The 23,372-nt window shown below is 44.9% G+C and overlaps 1 protein-coding gene across 6 annotated transcripts in view; it reads left to right on the top strand.

Moving 5' to 3' along the window:
• The window catches only part of rab11fip3 (RAB11 family interacting protein 3 (class II)), a 43,527-nt gene that overhangs the window by 15,570 nt on the left and 4,585 nt on the right, over nucleotides 1-23,372 (top strand). The window contains exons 2-12 of one of the 6 annotated variants that reach the window (XM_021565192.3): nucleotides 340-433; nucleotides 3,059-3,135; nucleotides 8,849-9,021; nucleotides 14,677-14,880; nucleotides 17,257-17,394; nucleotides 18,558-18,593; nucleotides 18,799-18,892; nucleotides 20,007-20,251; nucleotides 21,735-21,816; nucleotides 22,107-22,244; nucleotides 22,583-22,879. In XM_021565192.3, the coding sequence (XP_021420867.2) occupies nucleotides 340-433; nucleotides 3,059-3,135; nucleotides 8,849-9,021; nucleotides 14,677-14,880; nucleotides 17,257-17,394; nucleotides 18,558-18,593; nucleotides 18,799-18,892; nucleotides 20,007-20,251; nucleotides 21,735-21,816; nucleotides 22,107-22,244; nucleotides 22,583-22,879 (1,578 nt within the window). Of the gene's footprint in view, nucleotides 1-339; nucleotides 434-3,058; nucleotides 3,136-5,734; nucleotides 6,180-8,848; nucleotides 9,022-11,465; nucleotides 13,137-14,676; nucleotides 14,881-17,256; nucleotides 17,395-18,557; nucleotides 18,594-18,798; nucleotides 18,893-20,006; nucleotides 20,252-21,734; nucleotides 21,817-22,106; nucleotides 22,245-22,582; nucleotides 22,880-23,372 lie in introns of those variants that run through there. The other 5 variants (XM_021565193.3, XM_021565194.3, XM_090202214.1 and 2 more) reach the window with 5 other exon arrangements.

Raw genomic sequence — 23,372 nt, forward strand, 5'->3', positions numbered from 1 at the left:
CAATTATGTTTTTGCCGTCCCTGACAAATTTCCATTACGTGACCGAGCTCAATGAAATCAGTCATTTTAGGTTGTCCATTTGTTTTAATGTCCTTAGTGTTCGCAAAGCTACAACCTTTCAATTTGAATGCATTCCCCTGTTCCTTAATTCTATTCGCTAATTTTTACCACGTGTAAGCATTGCCCGTACATCACGTTAATTTGGACAGAATGAAATGTGATTTATTCACAAAGCACTCGGGGCAACACAGCTGATTTGATTATATGATGATGTTAGCTTTTTGATTGCTGTGTCTAAGTGTGTTTGAAAGGTCCATCATGGCTGTCTCATTATTACAGGTAAAGGATCTGACCAAGTTCCTGGATCCAAGTGGGCTGGGGGTGATCAGCTTCGAGGACTTCCATAGAGGAATCTCGGCCATCAGCAATGGAGGTGAGTCAGAGGATCTTCCTTACAAAGCTGTGATGAACATGACTGCCGTTATAGCTTGGACCTTTATTTGGAAACGCCTTTGAAAGCTCGAAAATGAGGCCTATGCGCTCTCACTGACATGCCAAGAAAATCGGACAAAATGGGGGGTCTTTTGTTAATCAGTTGGTATCGCTATCCACTAGATGGACTCCAATACATCATCATTTGAACTATTTGAAATTGCTATCATTTCATTAAGTCTGCTACTTCTGACAATATGGAGAGCTGTTCAGTTTTAAGATCAGGACCTCCATTGATCAGTACCATATGTCGGTCCTATTAGGCTCTATCTATCCCAGCTTCTTCCTGATGGCAGCGGCCATTGTTCATCTGCTCACATTTAGCTAAGGTGAAAGGTTTCGAGGAGGGGAGAGAAAAAAAACAGTGACCCAATTTCATTCAGACTGCACTCAAATCACATTGTTTTTCTTTCACGGAACATTTTCCTCTTCAGCTCATTTCATGAGTTGAGAAAAAGTGGGAAGGTATACAAAGGCCTAGCCTACTATAAACCTTCCTTTTCTAAACAATGGAAGCAATGTATCATGTGCCTGACTACTGAGTCATCAGGTTTTTCTCATCCACTTCAAGGACGGGTGAGAGATGTGTCCTGAAAAGTATGTGTAGGCCGTAGACTGCTTGTTTACACAATGTCCATTTTTCAGCCCACCCATGAAAATCATAGGTTGCTGCAAACGAAACCAGTGGAATACTAAAAACAAATATTCCACTGCAATCCTGTTATGAGTCACAATATTGCCATTATGGTAAAGAATGTCACCCTGGGGCTATGCGGACATCATCATCATCAACACAGAGACAGTGTTGACATCACACACTAGCTGTGTTAGCGTGCTGCAGAGGTTTGTGTTGATGTCATCGCAACAGTGTTGTTGCCCTGGCTGCCACCACAGCTCTTTGCTTTGATGTTAGTCTGTGTTGGAGTTTTTCCCTGTGCTTTCTGGGTTACAAACGCTCCAGTTACCCGGACCGTTAATAAGTAATATTCTGGAAAGCATGAGACACGAGGCACATGGACTTCTGCTAGGCCAGGTTTCAGCTAGAGAATGAAGGAGGGGGGAGAGGGACTGGGCTGAGTCCTAATCACCTGAATAATTCAGTGTCTCCTCTCTCTCTCTCTCTCTCTCTCTCACCCCCCCCCCCCACACTCGTTTCTGATCGTCTCTCTGTCTTTATTCTCATGTCAGCTCCTTATCCGTTTCATGAGACCTCACAAAGGACAGGAGAATGAGTCACCCTTAACTTCCCAGGCCTCTCACACTTGGTTGTCAGAATTCCAGTCCATCTGTCTGTATAGCTAACCTAGCTCAGGGCTACAAGTGTTCTGCACTGGTCACCCCCACCTCGTTTCTCTGGAGTCACATCAGAAAACCTGCTATTCCAGCTCCAACTGGAATCCCAGTTCATTTAGAATGTTTACTTATTTTAATTTTAACTTGGTTTTTCCTTGTCATTTCTCTGTCGGTTACTGGCTGGATGTGTTTTTAATAAAGAAAGCCTGTTGGCAGTGGAAATACCTTACCCCCTGTGGTGTCTATGGCATGTCTGGTATAGCTAAGCCAGTGTAGCACAGGGAGACAAGTTGAATAAAGTCTGTCAACTCTTAGAAAATACAATGTCTCTGTCCATTGTGACCCTTTTTGAGTCGGTGCCAAGCGACCGTCTTATACAGAGGGACAGGCAACCCTCTCAAGCGAACCTCCTCCCAGCACAAAATGAGACTTTATGTTCTAGTTAACTGGCCAGTCATTTGTATCAGTCCTGAACAGCAGCGGCTGTTACGTAAGACCGAGGTACAACCTGCATGTGGTCCAGCGACCGCTGCTGTCAAGAGCACTGTTTGTGTTCTTAGCTCAGCAGCAGGGTGTTATTCAGAGCTTTGTTAACTAGATACAGGAGCCTGCCCCAGTGGCTGCTGGGAGTCTGGCCCGACACCCTACTGTCCACTCCCGATTGGTTGGTCTCGGGTTTCACAGCACTTATCTGCAGGTGCTTTCATTGGAGTCTCTAAATCTGAATTTGATAGGGGTCATTTCGTGTTCTTTTTATTGGTTGATTTAGCTGACACACACTTCACACACTCACATTGTGTACACGGCAGCCCTTGAAATGTGACTGTTACATAATGTTGATTGTTACTCCAAGCATAAAGACTGTTTTTCTAAATAGGGCAGTGAAGATATGTACAGTAAAAGAAGCACTGTATTTGACCATAGTACATTTGACTTTTTCCCCAACATTTACTCCCCCCCTCCCCCTTCTGTATACTTTCAAGTTTTGCACTTTTAATAAAAAATCTGAAATCCTTTTTTGATTTGCTTCACTTATACAGTGCAGCCTATTATTAGTTCTCTAACGTGCAGTTAAATCTTGAACTCCCAGAGTGGACCTTACAGTATTTCCTCTGTTTACTGCATTACACCTGTGTAGTGGCGCTGTTCTGCCATGTTTTCGTTGGCACATTGGCTCGGTGTTTACCATCGCATTGTGTTGACTTTGCTCTGTATGTGTTTGCTGTGTGTTATTGGCCTGCGTGTGTTGACCTTGTCCTGTCTGTGTCTGCAGGGACAGAGCCCCAGCTCTACGATGTGCACTTCAGCCCAGGGGACGGAGCCGTGGGCTGCTCAGAGGAGTACGATGAGGTGGGTGATGTCATTGGATATCGTCATCGCAGTTCTTGGTTACTACCAGCGATATGACCACTCACACAGACTTAAGTACATCAGGAAAGCAGTGTGACTGACTGCACCACAGTATATGAACCCCCAACATAAAGCAGCATAATATGGGCCAGGGTGGTGAATGAGCAGCCCTGTATAGCATGGTACACCACTGTGACAGTCCATTGTAATTTATTTTGGTCTTGTGTGGTCCGGTTGTGCTGTCCACATTCTCCCTTTGCATACAGCTCCCAGGCTGAAGTCTCTGTGCACTCACACATCCCACAGTATTTTCAGCAAGTGGCCAGAAAAGCTATCATTACCCCACTGGGAATATTCCGCATGCTGAACACTACGGTTTGGCACCCGTCGTATTTTTCTTTTGACTAAATATTGAATGGTTAGAGTCTGGTCGTACTTTACACACGCATGCTGTTATGTTTTTTCAGCTGCGGTGGACATATCTGAAATTCCTGGCTCCTCTTGTGTGTGGACTTGTAAATTCAAAAATGTCCTACTTCATATTCATCCTCACCAGCACCACCCCAACATCAACATGTTGAAAATGGTGGGTTTCTATGTTTGTAGTAAAAAATATATATTTGGAAGGTAAGTGTTTTCCAATGACATCGGTGGGCATTGTGTGATTTTGACCAATTGTGAGTAGGTGTTGCCTACTAATTGGTTGTTGATGATCTTTTTTACTACGAAACATAAACGCGCCATTTTCACATAGGTTGACGTTGGGGTGGTGCTGGTTGATGATGAATATGAAGATTAGACCTTTTCTTTCGACTTTTTTTACATTTATTTCACCTTTATTTAACCAGGTAGGCCAGTTGAGAACATGTTCTCATTTACGACTGCGACCTGGCCAAGATTTAGCAAAGCAGTGCGACAAAAACAACAACACAGAGTTACACATAAACAAACATACAGTCAATAACACAATATAAAAACCTATGTACGGTGTGTGCAAATGTAGAAGAGTAGGGAGGTAAGGCAAAATATTATTCAGTCAGTTTGCTTCCAACACTGTAGTATGTGCACACTGTGTAGTTTCAGCGCCCCCTATTGGTATGGGTAATTAGTGCAGTCTGTCATCTCAGTATAGTATACAGCAGTGGTCTGGCCAGGCAAGCTTTGGCTCTTTGGCTCTAACCTAGCACTTAAACCTTAGCGTTTACTTGACAGGTTGAATCAAGTCCAACACTGTTTTTCAATGGACTTTCATTTGTATTAGCCCTCCAATAATACCTATCTGGTTTGGGTACCTTTTAAATTGACATTTTAGTCCCCTGGGGGAATTGAACCTACAACCCTGGAGTTGCAAGCACCATGCTTTACCAGCTGAGCTACATGGGAGAGGAACATTACAACTAATAGCCTTTAGTTATTGCACACACCTCCAAAAACACAGTGAAGATAGTTGCAGAAACGGTTTGCTTAAAATCAGTGTTGGGTGTCCTCTCCATGACATTGAATTAAACATTACCTGCTGTATCACTACAGTATACATTTCTAACAAATGTCCTGCCCTAAGAAATAGCGGTAGCTGTATTGGATGGAGTTTGGGGAGAGTTGGTGGTTGGTGCTTTTAATGTCAATGCCACACCTGTGTCCCTGAACTCGTTGTTTTCCCCCTGGGGTCCTGGCAGTAAGGTTCCTCACTCAATGGCCACACTGTTCTAACCCTGTTTGCTCTCAAAACAGGAGAGGTGAGGTAGCTGGGCGGAGGGCCTGCTTGCCTTGAGAAAACCAAACACTCCACCCTCCTCCTCCTACTTTTCCTCTTCCTTGTCCTTCCCGCTCTCAGCTGGCTTGTTTACGTCCCCACAAATACCCAACCAGTGTGTTGTTACCCCTTGTTATTGTGAGAGTATCTCTCCCTGTCAATACTTAGCCATTGTGGCCTAACCTCTTCTTATAAGGAAGAGATGCATTAACACAGCCAATACCAGACCCCTCTCCTCCAATGGCTCGATCTCTGGGTTTACAACGTGCTGGTTTTGCCTCCTTAAAGGTCCAATGCAGCCGTTTATATCTCAGTATCAAATCATTTCTGTGTTAACAATTTAGTACCTGTTTTTAATTAAAATGGTCCAAAAAATAAATAAATGCTTTTTAGAGACATTTCTCAAGCAAGAATTTTGCTAAGACTGTCTGGGAGTGGTCTGAATGGGTAGGGGGAAAGTAAAAAATAGCTGTTATTGGCAGAGCGGTTTGGAACTCTCTCTCTCATTGTTTTAACTAATTTACGGCCAAAACTCCGTCCCACCAAAACAGGCTGACGTTTCAGACAGTCTTTTCAAACAGCCCTTACTCTCTTTTTCACAGTATCCAACCTCATAGTTTGGAAATATATATATATATATATATATATATATATATATATATATATATATATATATATATATATATATATATATATATATATATATATATATATATATATATATATATATATATATAAAACACATGAAAATCAAATGTTTTACTGCACTGGGCCTTTAAGGTAAACAACTAGTCAGTTTATGGCTATGCACATAGAGTTTATATGGCCCTCTTCATCCAATCATACAAGCCTGTAAAGACTGGTAGAACAGGCGGTGGCTTAATGATTCACCCTGTCACATTGGTCCAGGAACTAGAGACATTGAAGTAGAAAACGTTAAAGGGAACATTGCTCCCTTTCTTTCATATGACATTTTGATCATCAAATTCCATGAGAGGGGTAGTTGGGGTGGTAATGGCAGTACGGGCTGTACCCTTGCCTTCGGACTCTTTCAGTCTCCAGACTCCACCCCTTTTGAGAACCCACTGGAGCTGAACTAGGTGTTGGGCATTTTATGTTTTACACTTTTGCTTTCTGAGATTGAAAAGAAGGAAGCGCTAGGAGGGGAAATTACTGGGGGGTTTCATTACAGGCCAGTCTTCCTGCCCGTGAGCCCCAGGCAGACAGCATGGTTTTGGGCATGGTGGACAGCCTTCTGGGCCCGGTTCCTCCTGGAACTCAACACAGACAGGTATGGGAGGGTCTCCCATGATGGCTCTCTTGCTCTGGACTCATTGAGACTCACCTGGCAGGCTCTTGTTATAGCTAAATGTCTTATGAAGTTCTATTGAGTGTCTATTTGAACATTTTGATGTGTTTTTGTGCTTTGAGCTTTAGGAAGTGAAATCTCTGTGTTAGTCCATGTTGACTCAAGGTGTTGACACAGTAGGCTTTGCTTGGCACGGACATCTGAAACCTGACAGGTTGGATCTGAAATGTGTTTATGCCGCATCAGTTGTTTGGACGCGGCTCTAATTGGCTTTTCACTGCCATTGGCAACAGTTGAATTGCGACTACGCTCTCCTATGAGAATACTGTTTCTTTGTTTGTTTTCTTTGATGAACCGTCTATGATTGGTGATGTGAATTTTTTTAGCAGACTTATCTCAAGATTGACACATTTTGGCCTATACAATCTACGACGATCATAATTAATCTGTTCTGCTTGGTTTCATGATATACGTAACAGCTTGTTAATCATTACCATCGTTTGTTTCTTTCCATATCTGCTCAGGATGCGTCACAGATAAACATCTTTCCTCTGGAGTCATAATTGATATCAATGAATGCTGTCAGCAAAATTATAGCTCGGAAAAAAGTAGGCCGTAAGAGTCAACCGTATCCAGTACAGCCTCTAGTCATCGGCTCTGAACTGGGTGTTTTTAATGTTGATTTGCTTATACAGTCCACCCACACATTAGCTACTGTATGTACAGTGCATTCGAAAAGAATTCAGACCCCTTGACTTTTTCCACATTTTGTTAGGTTTCAACCTTATTCAAAAAGGGATTCAATTGTTTTTGTTCCTCATCAATCTACACACAATGTCCCATAATGACAAATCAAAAGCAGGTTTTTAGAATTTTGGGCACATTTATTAAAAATAAAAAGCGGATATATCACATTTACATAAGTATTCAGACCCTTTAGTCAGTACTTTGTTGAAGCACCTTTGGCAGCGATTACAGCCTTGAGTCTTTTTGGGTATGACGCAACAAGCTTGGCACATATGTATTTGGGTAATTTCTCCCATTCTTAGGTTGGATGGGGAGTGTCGCTGCACAGCTATTTTCCGGTCTCTCCAGAGATGTTCGATTGGGTTCAAGTCTGGGCTCTGGCCCTGCCACTCAATGACATTCAGAGACTTGTCCCGAAGCCACTCCTGCATTGTCTTGGCTGTGTGTTTAAGGTCGTTGTCCTGTTGGAAGGTGAACCTTTGCCCCAGTCTGAGGTCCTGAGCGCTCTGGAGCAGGTTTTCATCAAGGATCTCTCTGTACTTTGCTCCGTTCATATTTCCCTCGATCCACACTAGTCTCTCAGTCCCTGCCGCTGAAAAAAACATCCCCACAGCATGATGCTTCTACCAACATGCTTCACCGTAGGGATGGTGCCAGGTTTCCTCCAGATGTGACGCTTGGCATTCAGGCCAAAGAGTTCAATCTTGGTTTCATCAGACCAGAGAATCTTGTTTATAATGGTCTGAGAATCCTTTAGGGGCCTTTTGGCAAACTTCAAGTTGGCTGTCGTGCCTTTTACTGAGGAGTGGCTTCCGTCTGGCCACTCTACCATAAAGGCTTGATTGGTGCCTGATTGGTGGAGTCCTGCAGAGATGTTTGTCCTCCTGGAAGGTTCTCCCATCTCCACAGAGAAACTGTTGACCTCTGTCAGAGTGACCATCAGGTTCTTTGACCAAGGCCCTTCTCTCCCAAATGTTCCGTTTGGCCGGGCGGCCAGCTCTAGGAAGAGTCTCGGTGGTTCCAAACTTCTTCTATGTAAGGATGATAGAGCCTACTGCGTTCTTTGGGATCTTCAATGCTGCAGACATGCTTTGGTACCCTTCCCCAGATCTGTGCCTTGACACAATCCTGTCTCGGAGCTCTACGGACAATTCCTTCGACCTCATGGCTTGGATTTTGCTCTGACATGCACTGTCAACTGTGGGACCTTATATAGACAGGTGTGTGCCTTCCCAAAACTTGTCAAATCAATTGAACTTACCACAGGTGGACTCCAATCAAGTTGTAGAAACATCTCAAGGATGATCAATGAAAACAGGATGCACCTGAACTCAATTTCAAGTCTCATAGCAAAGGGTCTGAATACTTATGTAAATACGTTTTTATTTTTTTATAAATTAGCAAACCTAAAAAACTGTTTTCACTTATTCATTATGGGGTATTCTGTGTAGATTGATGAGGATTTTTATTTTTTAAATACTTTTTAAAATAGCACTGTAACATAACAAATTGTGGAAAAGGTCAAGGGGTCTGAATACTTTCCGAATGCACTGTACCTACCAGACATCATACTGCTGTTTTTAGTCACCTGTTAATGATTTCTCAATTCAAACGATGTCCACTTAACTCTCTTTGTGTACCAGGGTGGCAGGTAGCCTAGTGGTTTAGAGAGTTCAGATAGTAAATTAAATGTCGTTGGTTCAAATCCGGGAGCTAGGTAAAACATCTGTCGATGTGCCCTTGAGCAGGGCACTTAACCCTAATTGCTATGTAAAGTCGCTCTGGATAAGAGCGTCTTGCTAAATAACAAAACATGTACGTACTTTAGACCACAATTGTGACATTATATGATTACTAACTTTGTCTTAAAGAATAACTATAAATGTCCTATTTCCCTCCTGTAGCAAAACGAGGTGACGGACAGTGCATACCTGGGCTCGGAGAGCACTTACAGCGAGTGTGAGACGTTTACCGACGAGGACACGGGAGCCCTGGTCCAGCCCGAGATGCACGAGGATGTGGAGACGGACAGCGGCATCGAGGCCACGCTCCACGACCCAGAGGACAGTAGCAACAGGTCAGTTCTGGCTGACTTTTGCCTCTGCATGGTCATTCACAGTTTTCTCAGGACAGGCCCCTGGCCCAATAGTTAGTCCTGATCATCACCTCTAACCTCGGCCCCTTAACTCGACCCACATACGGTTGGCCAAAATCAAACCCTAACTATACCCCTTCACCTCGTACTTAGAACTACCATAATCATTAAAGGTAGACTCAGCGAAATGGCGTTGCTACGAGCAGCACAGCGGATATTGCGATGTGCGAAATGCAAGACAATCGCACACAGTATCTACGCATGTGCACGGGTACGCTTCATGATTTTACCACGTGCTAGCCACGGGACCAAAACAGCGACGAAGTTGAGCCTCTCGCTTCAACACTCTTTGTTGCTGCGGAAATTGATCCACCGTGCTGTTTACTTTCTCCATCTACGTCATATCGCTGAGTCTACCTTTAACCTTGCGCTAAAGTTGTAATTTCGTATGTAGCTAAATCGAGGTGAGGCAAAGGTAGGTCGAAGCTGTCCTGAATACCACCCACGTTGAGTCACTGCTAATCACTCAGACACCAGGGTTTGACTGTAACATTATTGTACATATAGGTCGAAATAGTAATGGTAATTAACTAGGATAAGTCAAACTAACGCTAGCTCCAGTCATCACAGCCTCGGTAGCATCAAGCCTCTGTATCCCGTCTTAGTTTCTAGAGACGACTTGGAGTCTTATGTGGGTCACCAGACAGATTAGAGGCAATAATAGCCACCATTGTAATGGCCCTGGGCTTAAAATACCTTTCGTCTACCGAGAACAAAACGTCTTATCATATCAATCTAACTGAAGACGCCTTTTGTTTATGTTTGCTCCAGGGTGGTTGGTCCTGGCTGCTCCTCAAGTGCATGCAGGCTCTAATGTGCATCTAGTCTAATTACCATGGTTTGTTTTGATCAGTTAACAAATTACATAGATCATGTTATTGTCTTACTATTGGACGATTACTGTTGGCCAGACGTGTTTTGAACTCTTAGATTTGCAGTGGGACCTCTCTTCAACACACGGCAGATAACTTGCAGATAACTTGCCTGGAGATAGTTATTAGTAGTAGTTATTTTGAGTGACGATTGTTTTTATTTTTTAAGGACCAGATGGTAGAGAATCGAGATCTTAGGTCATCAACATAATTTTCAAAGGTGTAATAGATCACAGACAGTTTGAAATAAACTTGCTTACCCCGTTATTAAACTACACTTTGGTTGTTGAACATTCTGCCCTCGTTTTTTGCTGCACGATATTCGAGGTGACCTCACACTCAGACACAATGTAAAATGCAGAGACCTTGAAGAGACAGCTACATGTGCCCTGATCTATCCACTGTATGTTTGAGTTTGTCTTTTGGTTGACTGTGAGCTTTGAGACAAGTTGATCTTCAGTGGCCAAGAGTTATGTGTTGCTGCAATGATTACAGTAAGTTAATCTTCTATGTTGACTTTTACCTGCACTTCTACCTCAACTTTTCTGGTTAGCGGAAATCAGGCAATAGCATGACACCTCTTGCCTTTTGAGCTCTATTTGTGTAGTATTATCAATGCCCAACGAGTTTGTTTCAAGTCAGTGCTACTTTATTTGTCCCCTTAGGGCAAAAACTAGACATAATGTCCCTTCGGGGCAAATACTGATAACATATACCATTGTCTTGTGCTCTTTGTCTAAGGATTTGTTTTGGTAGGGTTCTTCCACCCCTAAGGATTTAATTGAGTCAATGGTTAGAATTAAGCAAAGATTATCAGCTGTGGTCACTCTGTAGTGCGTACCCCCAACACCCTGTTCCTAAGATGTCAGATTAGTGCCCGCCACCTGTTTGGAACAGCCACTTGACAACGTCCTTTACACAGGCAGTTCCAGATATCTCTGTCAAGAGCTTATGCGTTTAAGTGTTTGATACCTAATTGTAGAAGTTTACATTGACTAATTGTTGATGTAGGCAAATTTGTGCCGAATTTGGCCGCGAGGGATTTTATATGCCCCCCCCCAAGTAAAAACACCTCCAAGTGATTTTATATGCCCCCCCCAGGTAAAAACAGCTCCAAGTGATTTTAAATTTAGAAATCTGTTCCAAAGTATTCCCACGCATAATAGAGATATACATTTGATCGGACACAAATGTAAGTAAGGATTGAAATGATTATGTATTAGTCATCTTATACCTGTTTGGGCTTCTTGCGGTCAATATGCAGTCTACAAATTATTTGGAATTATGTTCTGGCCATCCGCTCAAAAAAGTAAATCCGCTCAAGAAAGTAGCTACTGTTTGGGGTCTGTATTCTGACTATTAATGAGTTGTTTTTGCCTGTAGTGCTGGGGTCAGTCACGAGGGAGGAGGAAGTGTAGGGGAATGAGGTCTTATCTGCTGACTGTGTAACCTGTCTATCCGGGTAGATGACGGATCTGGGGGGGTGGACCAGTTAACAGGGATGTGTTTGGACTTCCTGTCAACAGCTGTGCCTTGAATTCCAGGAAGTGTGGAGTTTGCTCTTTTTTTTTTGCTCTTTTCCTTTTTTTTTTTTTTGGAAGGGGCCCTATCTTTCCTTCGTGCTGATGGGGGCCAAAGCGCGGCCGGCAGGCACTTCCACTTTCTCCTGTTTCAGCAGTCCTGCACTATCAGCGGTTTGGCAGGAATCATGGAAGGTCGTCCCCTGACTCACCAGGGCTGAACTTCCCAAGAAATAAAGGACTTTCAGTGTATTTTGACCTTTCGCTGGGCTGAATCGTGTTGACACATTTTGAATAGAAATGTATTCCACTGCCAAACTGCAAAGTCTATCCAACATCCATTTTCTACTCTGCTATGTCAGATCATGCCCCTGTTACTCTTGCCATACAGGTGTTTTCTTATACAACTTTCTAGATTTCGCTTGTTGTGGCTATCTCAGGCCTCGCCTATCAATTCGTCCTTGAGGCAGATTCCTCTCCGTTTCAGCTCAGTTCCTTCTTTGAGTTCCATATTTCCTGTGTTGAATTGCCCTGTCTGTCACCGAGTCAGAAGATCACTGCAGGTGAGTTACACAAACCAACCACAACCATTTTGAGTTGACGTCACGGTGAAAAGGTTTACAATGGGTGTCAGCGGTGGGATCATACCGCTGACAGCAATCAGATGTGCTACTCTAAAATTATAAATTGGCTTCATGAAAGACGCTGCAATTGTTATACAGCAGCCCTGTGAGTGTATCTCACATCATATCCCACTGGAGTCCACTGGAAACATGTGATGAGTCCCATGATGATCCTGCCCCATTAAAAAAAAAAATAAATTAAGTGAATAAGAACAATAACAACACACTCCCACCTCCCTGTCATGTGCTCTTGCATGAAGACCTAGACACATTTCCATTCCTACACATGATGACTCAACACTGTCAGTAACATTTAACAAAATGTTTAAGCTTTGGTTTTTCAACTCCTCCTAGTAGTTTCTGTGCCCTGGGAGACGGCCCTTACATGAATGAGTCTATGCTCTTGGCTGGGGATTAGGAGTTTAACAGGATTACCCAGCCCCAGCCCGTCCGCCCCTTGTGTCCTACCCCAGCACTACCTCACTCGGCTGGGCCCGGGCCGGTCACCGCACCTGCCTGGTGCCTCTGCTTAACCCTTAATCGTATTAACCCTCAGCCACTCACAGCCTGCCTCCCTGTCTTGCCACATGTCTACGGGGACGAGCCCATGGTAACAGGGGACAATCCGGCTGGTCACTTGTGAGGACTGATCATTTGTGGTTACAGACTGTGAGGAAGACTTTCTAGTCGACCAAGTTGGCGGTAACCTATAAAACGTGCAAAGAAAGACGAGTGTGCGACTCTCAGTAACATGTTCTGGGTACCATGGACTAATCCCTTGAGTGGACAAGGTCTTTGGGATCGTCTCCTTAACTGAAGAACTGAGCAGCACTCCTCTTGGGTTGGTGTGACCAGTGAGCATTCAGGATTCCACTCTGGTTGACTGGAGGTCGTCTGTCTCCAGTTGCTCCGAGGTTGAGACGCGGGGGCAGCGGGCGGCGTTTAAAGATGCGGTCTCTCTCCTCACCTGCCCTCCATGTGCGGGACCTTACTAGGGACCTCAGTGTCGGGCTGAGTAGTGGGTAAGTGGGCCCGAATGTTGGGCTGCGAGTCAAATGTATTGAGGTTGAGGTTTTGAGTGCTATGCTAGAGTGTTCAAGTGTTAGGGTGTCGCAAGTTTTGTGCTGAGTCAGTGTTAATTGTTTTTTAATGTTGGGTTGAGAGAGGCTGAAGTGTATCTGAAGTTGATCAGTGTTTAAGTGCAGGCTACCCTGTCGGTGGTTAGCGTACAGTGAATTTGAAGGTAGGATTGAGTGGGTTAAAAGTCTGTTGACTCTGTATGTGTAAACACAAGAAATAGAACTAGGCTTTGTCATTGGATTGACAGCAACCCTTGGAATGGTGCTGAGGTGTATATCCTGTGTGTATGTAGCTACAATCCAGCCACCCTTCATGTCCTGTTGGGGTACAAAGGAAAGTCTGGCTATCTAATACCCTTTCTTGTTACAGAAAGCAGGGCCACTATTATATATCATCTGAACTCAGGTGAACCTACCAATAGGCCGTCGCAGACCAGCCAAGCATGTCTATTTTGGTGGCTAAACATGACTAACTTTAACTTTCCATGTATTTGTGTGAAGATTTGCCTGCTAATTTTAAACTTGACGAGAAGCTTCGCCCAGTCTCTTTTCAATTAAGGTCACCCCTTAAGCTTACACTACATAGAACCTAGTGAAAGCGCCACTCTCATGCAGCGAGTGTAGCTAGACATCAGATGTATATTGCCGGTGGACCATGAACATTAAATGTGCTTCATCTTGACCAACGAGTCTGTGGGATTAATGAATTATCAGATTACCCTTAAAGACAATTGATTTTAAACTTGTCGAGATTGCCGGGCGCTTTGTAGGGCTGTCTTAATCTGGGATGCCAAATATTCTATTTGTTGGATTTAGGCTAGTTGCTTTCAATGCATCACAGTTCAACACAAACAGTGTGCTAAAGTCTGCATATAGAACTTGGAACATATCCACACTCGTACTGTGATAGTTGAGCGCTTCTAATTTGGTTAAAGCCGTGTTAAAATAGATCATCCGTGTTACGGAAGCGATGCCTCCGTGGTCTGTTGGTGAAGGAAACCCAGACCTGTTTTTTTACAGTGAAGTGATAAACAGAGATAGTCAGGTATAAAAACTAAGCTCTAGCCCTAGCCTTAGCCCGTAAATAAGTTTGTACACAATCTAAGGAACAAACGCACATACAGGCATAGAACCACAAACCATGAGTAGGTCAATTCAAGATTTTTCTGGCATTTCCACCCCTGAGACACCATTGATACAGACACCAATACAGTCACAAATTTGGGTAAATTTAGAAAAATACCTCCGTGAACGTGGCTATATGCAATTCCTGTGTGTGTACCTGAAGGGGCATTCTTCCTCCTATGTTTCTCTCTCTCTCTCTCTCTCTCTCTCTCTCTCTCTCTCTCTCTGTCTCTCTGTCTCTCTGTCTCTCTGTCTCTCTGTCTCTCTGTCTCTCTGTCTCTCTCTCTCTCTCTCTCTCTCTCTCTCTCTCTCTCTCTCTCTTTTATACACAATCATCCCTCTTTTCTCTCTCCCTCAGGTTCTCCCTGAGCTCTGAGTTGCACAGCCACACCCTGGTGACAGTGATTGGCGGGGATGAGGAACATTTTGAGGACTTTGGGGAGAGCAACACCTCGGAGCTGCTGCTGGACACCACTGAGGAGGGAACCGAGGGAGAGGGGGACTCATCCCACCTCCAGACCCCCGACCAGAGCAACTGCTCCTCCCTGCTACTCTCTCCCAGGTACGGGCCACCCTAAAGAACAGCAGCCAGGGTCATACTGAGCACTCAGAGTAAGACTGTGACAGCCTACACATTCATATACGACACAACTGCTATGTTTTTAAGTGCCACGAATCAGTTCAAAACTCTGGCGTGTCGGATGAAGGTCACCCACAGTAGCTGCCACATTGTTACCAACAATAACATTACTTTATCCTAGGGCATCGTCTCTAAAGTCAAACATACAGCGCAGTTGTTGGCTCCTGTCAGGGAACAGGGAACGTGTTGTCTTGCTGGATAGAGGAGCACGGTGGATTTAGTCTCTGGAAATGGTGGTGGCACATTCCCAGCTACATTCTCAGCCCTAGCCACAACCTTCCCTGGTGCTGTTATAACAAGACAGACTGGCTGTATGTTTGGAAAGACTGGAGGTCAAACATGGATAAGAACTCTCTGGAGACCTCATTTCCAGTCCACTCCCACTGACTCCTGCTCCTGAAGGGCGAGGTAAAAAGGGAACAAGGGCAAAGTTCACTTACTTAGAACTCTTCCTGTTGCTGCTTACTCTTTAGAGCTACTGCACACCATACACTTACACATATCCAGTCATCAAGGGTGGACATAACCAAGCGTGTTTATTAACAGAGAGTTACAGGCTTTCCAAAGGCTCGCTAACAAAGCTGCGTTTGAGCCAGCCAGTATGGACTGTGTTAAGTCTGTCTCACCTGACCACATCTGATCACTCACTCCCCTCTCTCTTTCTTCTGACACAGTACTGCTCTGCCTGAACACTCCTGAGCACTTCCCCTCCTCTTTTTCTGTAGCCGCTCCACCCCCTCCTTCTCCCACACTCTGTTTTCATCAGAGACCCTAAGCCGGATAATGCGTAATTCCCATTTGGGTGATATTTTTCCCTATCTTTCATGCCTGCAAATTCTTAGCCAGCTAACTGCCTGGGTTTTTCTCGGTCACAATATGGAAATAAGCCGGCCCAAGTGGATTGGCTTTAATGATTCCTTCCGAGTTACCAGTAATTCTAAACCTTTCCCTCCCTCTGTAAGTCACCCTTACAACCGTAAATTCCTTCCAACCAGAATGAGTGGGCACTAAGGCAATTTGAATGAGGCCATTGTGATTCAGGAGCATTGTGGTTAGTGCAGTAGTGTATGCGGTGATGCCGAAAATTTCTCTGACCCTCTCCACACTGCTGTGTGTAAACACACTCCTCTGTACGCACAAGACGCTAACCACTCTCCTCATCTTACTACACACACACACACACACACACACACACACACACACACACACACACACACACCTAGATGTTACACTGCTGCTTCACTGCCACTCTGTCTACAATCCCACACTTCTGCATCACTACTACTGCTACACACAAACCCTACTGCAGCTGTTACTTCACATAAGTGTCCTTCACTACAGGCCAGCCAGCAGAACATGCCTGAGACAGCACAGCAGTGATTCTCAGGAACCTATGACCACCTCGAGACACACACGCCACACATACAGGAATCGAGGCACACGCCACACATACAGGAATCGAGGCACACGCCACACATACAGGAATCGAGGCACACGCCACACTTACAGGAATCGAGGCACACGCCACACATACAGGAATCGAGGCACACGCCACGCATACAGGAATCGAGGCACACGCCACGCATACAGGAATCAAGGCACACGCCACACATACAGGAATCGAGGCACACGCCACGCATACAGGAATCGAGGCACACCCCACGCATACAGGAATCGAGGCACACGCCACACTTAAAGGAATCGAGGCACACGCCACACTTACAGGAATCGAAGGCACACGCCACGCATACAGGAATCGAGGCACACGCCACACATACAGGATTCGAGGCACACGCCACGCATACAGGAATCGAGGCACACGCCACGCATGCAGGAATCGAGGCACACCCCACGCATACAGAGGCGCACTCTTCTGAATAAATTATCAGCCAGAAAAGGTGACGTGAGGAGAGGCTGCGGCGACCACACAAACTCCAGTTAGCTATTGATGTTTGTTTGTGTGCTAGTTATCGTGAGCTGAATATGAACCTCACTGCAGCTCCTCGGGGCCAAGTCACTAAAGTAATACATGAATGTACAGATAAAAGTGTTCTCCATGACAGTAGCCCTTCTGTTGAAGGGGCGGGAAGAACCCTTGGTTGGAACAGCGCTCTTAGAAGGAGTCCATCCTTTCAGTTTACCCCCACACAGCTCAATTACTCACAAAGTTTCACTTTTCACAAACTCTCCTGATCCTGCACTCTTGATCCCCGACGCTTCCTCTTCTCCATCACGGTGCACCTCCCTTCTGTCACTCACTCCCCTTCTCCTCCTTTCCTCCTCTCTTTTTCTCCCCAGCACCCCCACTACTCTCCCTGCCAGCTTTCAGAGCTTCCTCAGGGAGGAAGCGCTGGACTTTTTCTGTAACCAATGTCACAAACAAATCTCTCGCCTGGAGGACCTCTCCACTCGCCTCAATTTCCTAGAGATGAATAGGTAACATTCCCCACCACCACTAAGGTTATCCCGTGTGTGTGTGTGTGTGTGTGTGTGTGTGTGTATTGCCGTGTTGACTAGGTACCACACACTGCTCTCGTTCTCTGTGCGTGTGCTGTCCTGTTGTGTTCCGTTTGTAAGATGCACACAGGTGTGTTGTGTTTAATACTGTCAAACAGGCGGACACATGCACAGAGTTTGACAGCGTTTGTGCGTATGTTTTTGAATAGGTCGTCACACACATCTCCACTCCACTCATCTTGACTCTTCAGTGCACGTTTGTGTGTGAGTTGCGGTGTGTTGACAGCGTTAGTGCTTGGTTCGACTCGGCTTTGGGGAGAACCTCTCACTCAAACTCAAGCTTGCTCGTGGTGTCTGTACTGTGGTGTTATAAATAAGGTTTCTAAGGTTCATAATCGATGTTGGTAAAGGTGAGTTTGGTGGACCGCCACTCTTTGCTCTAGCTGTTGGTGCCAACAGAAGGTTTGCCCAGAGTTCCCATTGCTCATATCATTGCATGCCCTATGAGTTCCATGCAGACATATCTCTCATCCTGTCAAGGTCATGGAAACAATTCCATGTGTGCAGTGACAAACGTTGCAAAAAAAAAAAATATATGCTAAACCTGAATTTACTTCCAGGTAATTGACATCATTGGCAGTGGTGCATGGCTTATATCATTGCTCTCATATTCCATTTAAAGTACTCACTCTATTACAGCCTTACAAATGGATTGAATCATCTTGTACCTGTTCAAGCATGAATGCTGATGGAAAAACCAACCTTTTTAACTGATACACATGCTTTTGTGTCTGGGTTGTGTTCATTAGGCACCAAACGGATGAAAATGGACTGAAACAGGGAGTGACTAGGCCTACCTCCTAGACCAGTCCAATAAAAAACCTGCATTTTTGTTTTCGGGTTGCATTTCAAATGCGGGCGTGTGTGTTTTATTGCTGTGGCGTATCTGCAGACGTGCAAATGAACATGTACCTTACATTAGGATCCTGTGCTCCCCGTATGACAACCTCTTTATCCCTCTGCTTTTTGGAGCGAGGGATGAGGGGGTGGGGAGGAAGGACACCAAGAGACAGACGCTGTCTCTTTCATCTGTCTTTTCTCCCTTCTGACTGGTCTTCTGTTGTTCTACCCCCCCCTTTCAGCTCCAGCAAGAGGCTGTCCAGCAAGAAAGTAGCGCGGTAGGTCAAAATGAGTTATTTTTATCAATTCAGTAGAAAATTATTTTAGATTGAACGTGAAAATATGGTGGATTATGATGAACACAACTAGCTATCTTGACTTATCGTGAAGTTGCAAAGTGAAAGTTTTCCAGGACGGAACAGTTTGGAGCTGCTTTTTTTTATTTTTATCACAAACATTTATTTCTTCTCCCTGGCGTTTCAGACACCTCCTCCAGAACAGCTCCATGACGCTGGACAGCATGAGTGAGCTGTCCCGGGACATACTGGACCTGGCTGACACCGACATCACTGACAAGGTCAGAGTTCAACATCATAAGATTATACCGCATCATACCGAGTTTATCAACCGTGTCAAACAGCATTGACATACAGTGCTGTATAATGTAAAGAAAGAGTTCAGCGTCAAACAACACATGCAGTGTATGATACACAGTATCATACACAGTATTATACACAGTATCATACACAGTATTATACTCAGTATCATACACAGTATCATACACAGTATCATACACAGTATCATACACAGTATCATACACAGTATTATACTCAGTATCATACACAGTATCATACACAGTATTATACACAGTATCATACACAGTATTATACTCAGTATCATACACAGTATCATACACAGTATCATACACAGTATCATACACAGTATTATACTCAGTATCATACACAGTATCATACACAGTATTATACACAGTATCATACACAGTATTATACTCAGTATCATACACAGTATCATACACAGTATCATACACAGTATCATACACAGTATTATACACAGTATCATACACAGTATTATACTCAGTATCATACACAGTATCATACACAGTATCATACACAGTATCATACACAGTATTATACACAGTATCATACACAGTATTATACTCAGTATCATACACAGTATCATACACAGTATCATACACAGTATCATACACAGTATCATACACAGTATCATACACAGTATCATACACAGTATCATACACAGTATCATACACAGTATCATACACAGTATTATACTCAGTATCATACACAGTATCATACACAGTATCATACACAGTATCATACACAGTATTATACTCAGTATCATACACAGTATCATACACAGTATCATACACAGTATCATACACAGTATTATACTTGCATTGTTGGGTTTAGAGCTTGCAAGAAAGGCATTTCACTACCTGTGCATTTTACATTAAAACTTGAAACCACTGAACATAAAATAAAAATATAATCCAGTTCTCAATAGCATAATTTAAATGCAACAAATCACCGGTCAATTCTACACAGTGTAGTGCCACTTGTAGTCCCCCCCCCCCCCCCCATTGTGGGCTTAAAGAGATCGTAATAAACAAACAACACTGTTCTGGGCTAACCCTCACCCCGTCCTCCTCCCAGGTGCTCCTGCTGGAGCGACGCGTGGCGGAGCTGGAGAAGGACTCGGAGGCTAGCGGGGAGCAGCACGCACGCCTCCGCCAGGAGAACCTGCAGCTGGTGCACCGGGCCAACGCCCTGGAGGAGCAGCTCAAGGAGCAAGAGCTCCGCGCTGAAGACCACCTGCACCAGGAGACCCGCCGCCACAAGGACGCCCTCACCAAGCTGGAGCGGGAGAGGGGCCTGGAGCTGGAGAACCTGCAGGCTAGGTATGTGGGGGGTGGGTGTGTGGTGTGCGTGTCCATAAAGACGAGGAGAGAGGTTAGCAACCTGTGCGTAGCATCCTCAGCTCTGCCCAGGTGTGTGACTGTGTGTGACTGTGACTGTGTGTGTGTGACTGTGTGTGTGACTGTGTGTGTGTGTGTGTGTGTGTGTGTGTGTGTGTGTGTGTGTGTGTGTGTGTGTGTGTGTGTGTGTGACTGAGACTGTTGCAAGGCTGGCCAGCAGGTTGCCTGGTACATAGGCCTTTAGAGGCTGTGATTGTCAACACTGCTCCAATGATTGCGTCGGTCAGTGACATTGTGTGGCTTCACTGACACCTACTGGTTTACAGCTGTGTAGTGCCAGGGCAAAAACTGTGCACCCAGGAGGGGCCCCAGGACCACCCTCCCAAAGCCCTTGAACCCAAAGCTGCTTCTCAGTAGAGTAGACTTGTAGCAGGTAGCTGCCAAAATAAAGGAAACACTTGAGTAAATACACTGCCATTCTGAGTGATCACCTTCAACCTATGGTGAATCATGTCTATCCTGATGGGAGTGGTCTCTTCCAGGATGGCAATTCCCCCATCCACAGGCACCGAGTGGTCAGTGAATGGTTTGATGAGCATGAAAACAATGTAAACCATATGCCATGGACGTCTCAGTCACCAGATCTCAACCCAATTGAACACTTATGGGAGATTCTGGAGCAGCACCTGAGACAGCATTTTCCACCACCATCAACAAAAACCAAATTATATAATTTTCCATGGAAGAATGGTGTTGCATCCCTCCAATAGAGTTCCATACACTTGTAGAATCTATGCCAAGGCTCAATGAAGCTCTTCTGGCGGCTCGTGGTGGCCCAACTCCTTAAGATACTTTATGTTGGTGTTTCCTTTATTTTGACAGTTACCTGTAGGTGTCGCAGCAGGTCAGTTGTTGCCTGACTACCCAGACTCCTTGCTTTGGCCAAAGGCCACGCCCACGGACATTAGTTTCTTCTCCGCAATGAATCTGGATGTGAGTACTTCCCTGACCCTTCACCAAATGCGAACGCATTCGGGGCCGTCTGATTGGTCCAGAAACTGATGGGTTGGGCCAGAGCAAGAACACATGCGGGTAAAGCGGTGGTTTGAAAATGTGTCATTGGCTTTGATACTTGATTGGTTAGAGACGATCCAATCTCTGATGACTTTGTTTTGTACAACACCCCTCGTGCCCCTCGTCACCACAAACGGCTTCAATGATGGCAGTCTCAGACTAAAGCATGTCGCGAACGACAGAGCAGAGGAAGAATGGAGTGTGAGTCGTCAGGCTAGGTCAGTTGTACTGTATCTGCTCAGCTGTGAATGTGCCAGTGTGTGGAACAGAATGTTAATTTAATTTGTTGAATGAATGATTTGAATAGATTGAATTGGTTTTGTCAAATGTGTTGTGTACCGCGGCTCTAACATTGGTGAATGTAATTTAACTGCGCAGTTTTCTGTCCTAGGCTGCAGCAGCTGGATGAGGAGAACAGTGAGCTGAAATCCTGTGTGCCCTGTTACCGCGCCAACATCGAGAGACTAGAGGAGGTAAGAGCACTGTCTTCTCTCCTCCTCCTCGTCTTTCTTCCCCTCTTCCTACTCCTCCCTTTCTTCTTCATTCACTTCCCTATCACCTCCAGTTTCCTTCTCTTCCCCCATCTCCTTTCTGTTCCCTCCAATCCCTTGTCTATTTACCTCTCATCCACCTCTTCTTTCCATCTACCTCAACCCCCATTTCCCAAGTTTCCTTGGCAAGTTTCCTTCTCTTCCCTCCCATACCTTGTCTGTGTATTTCTCCTATTATCTCTCATTCCTCCTCCTTCTCGTTCGCCCATCAGGAGAAGAGGAAGCTGGAAGACGAGGTGGAGGACGTGACGGAGCGGATGAACGAGGAGCTGGAAACCCGGAGGAAGACGACCGACAAGCTGACCCACGAGCGCCACCAGAACCAGAAGGAAAAGGAGCACACGCAGGAGGTGAGAGGTCACGAGGTGACACCTGTACATCGCAAACTGTACGTCAGTCTGACTCGGAAGGCACGTCAAATGTGGAGGGTTGTCCTGTCTGTTGTTTAGATTTGGTCTGTCGATGAGTAGGGTTTGTTTTTGCTTTTCGTTATTTCTCTGCTGCTGGGTAGAACTTATGTAAAAAAAAAATTAAAAAAAGTTTTTTTTTTTTTAACGTTTTCTATTTTTCAACCTACCCCTCCAACGGTTGGTGACTAGTTGCTCTTGCAGAATAGACTATTCCTGTATCTCTCTCTAACAGCGGTCTTTCTCTCTCTCTCTCCCTCTCCTATCCCCCCCTCCACCAGCTGATTGAGGACCTGCGGAAGCAGTTGGAGCACCTGCAGTTGTACAAGCTGGAGGCAGAGGCTAGGAGAGGACGCTCTCCCAGTGCCGGGCTGCAGGAGTACCAGAGCCGCACCCGCGAGGCCGAGTTGGAGCAGGAGATCCGACGCCTCAAGCAAGACAACCGCAGTCTGAAGGAGCAGAACGATGAGCTGAACGGCCAGATCATCAACCTGAGCATCCAGGGAGCCAAGAACCTGGTGACGGCCTCCTTCTCCGAGTCACTGGCTGCCGAGATCAACTCTGTGTCCCGGGGAGAGGTGAGTCACAATATAGATAGATACATGTAAACAGTAGATACACATAGATGTACATGGCATAGATATACAGAGAAGGCTAAGCATAGATACAAGGCCATAGATATGCAGAGAAGGCCAAAAATGTACAGGCCATAAATATACAGTACCAGTCAAAAGTTTGTACACACATCTGGCAGATGCAGTGCAGGTATAGCCTACATGATGAGATTATTATAGGCAAAAGGACAGAGCGAGATTATTTAAATTTGTCAAACGGCAGCCGAGCATCAATCATCACGTCACCAGAATAAGACCCTCGATATTTATTGGAAAGCAGCATCAAGCTCATCGCTGTGCACTTTCACCACCCTGTGAAGTTCATCATAACTTATTTCATCTGTAGCCTAATAAACTGCATGATTTCCCGTGTCGTAGTGGGAGGACCACACGTCATCGCGTGACTCCAAGTTTGCTTCGATATTATGGTTATTATATCAATGTTTGTGCAGAAAAG

Source organism: Oncorhynchus mykiss, chromosome 16 (genome assembly GCF_057628025.1).
Source record: "Oncorhynchus mykiss isolate SJ-2025 chromosome 16, ASM5762802v1, whole genome shotgun sequence".
NCBI lineage: Eukaryota > Metazoa > Chordata > Actinopteri > Salmoniformes > Salmonidae > Oncorhynchus > Oncorhynchus mykiss.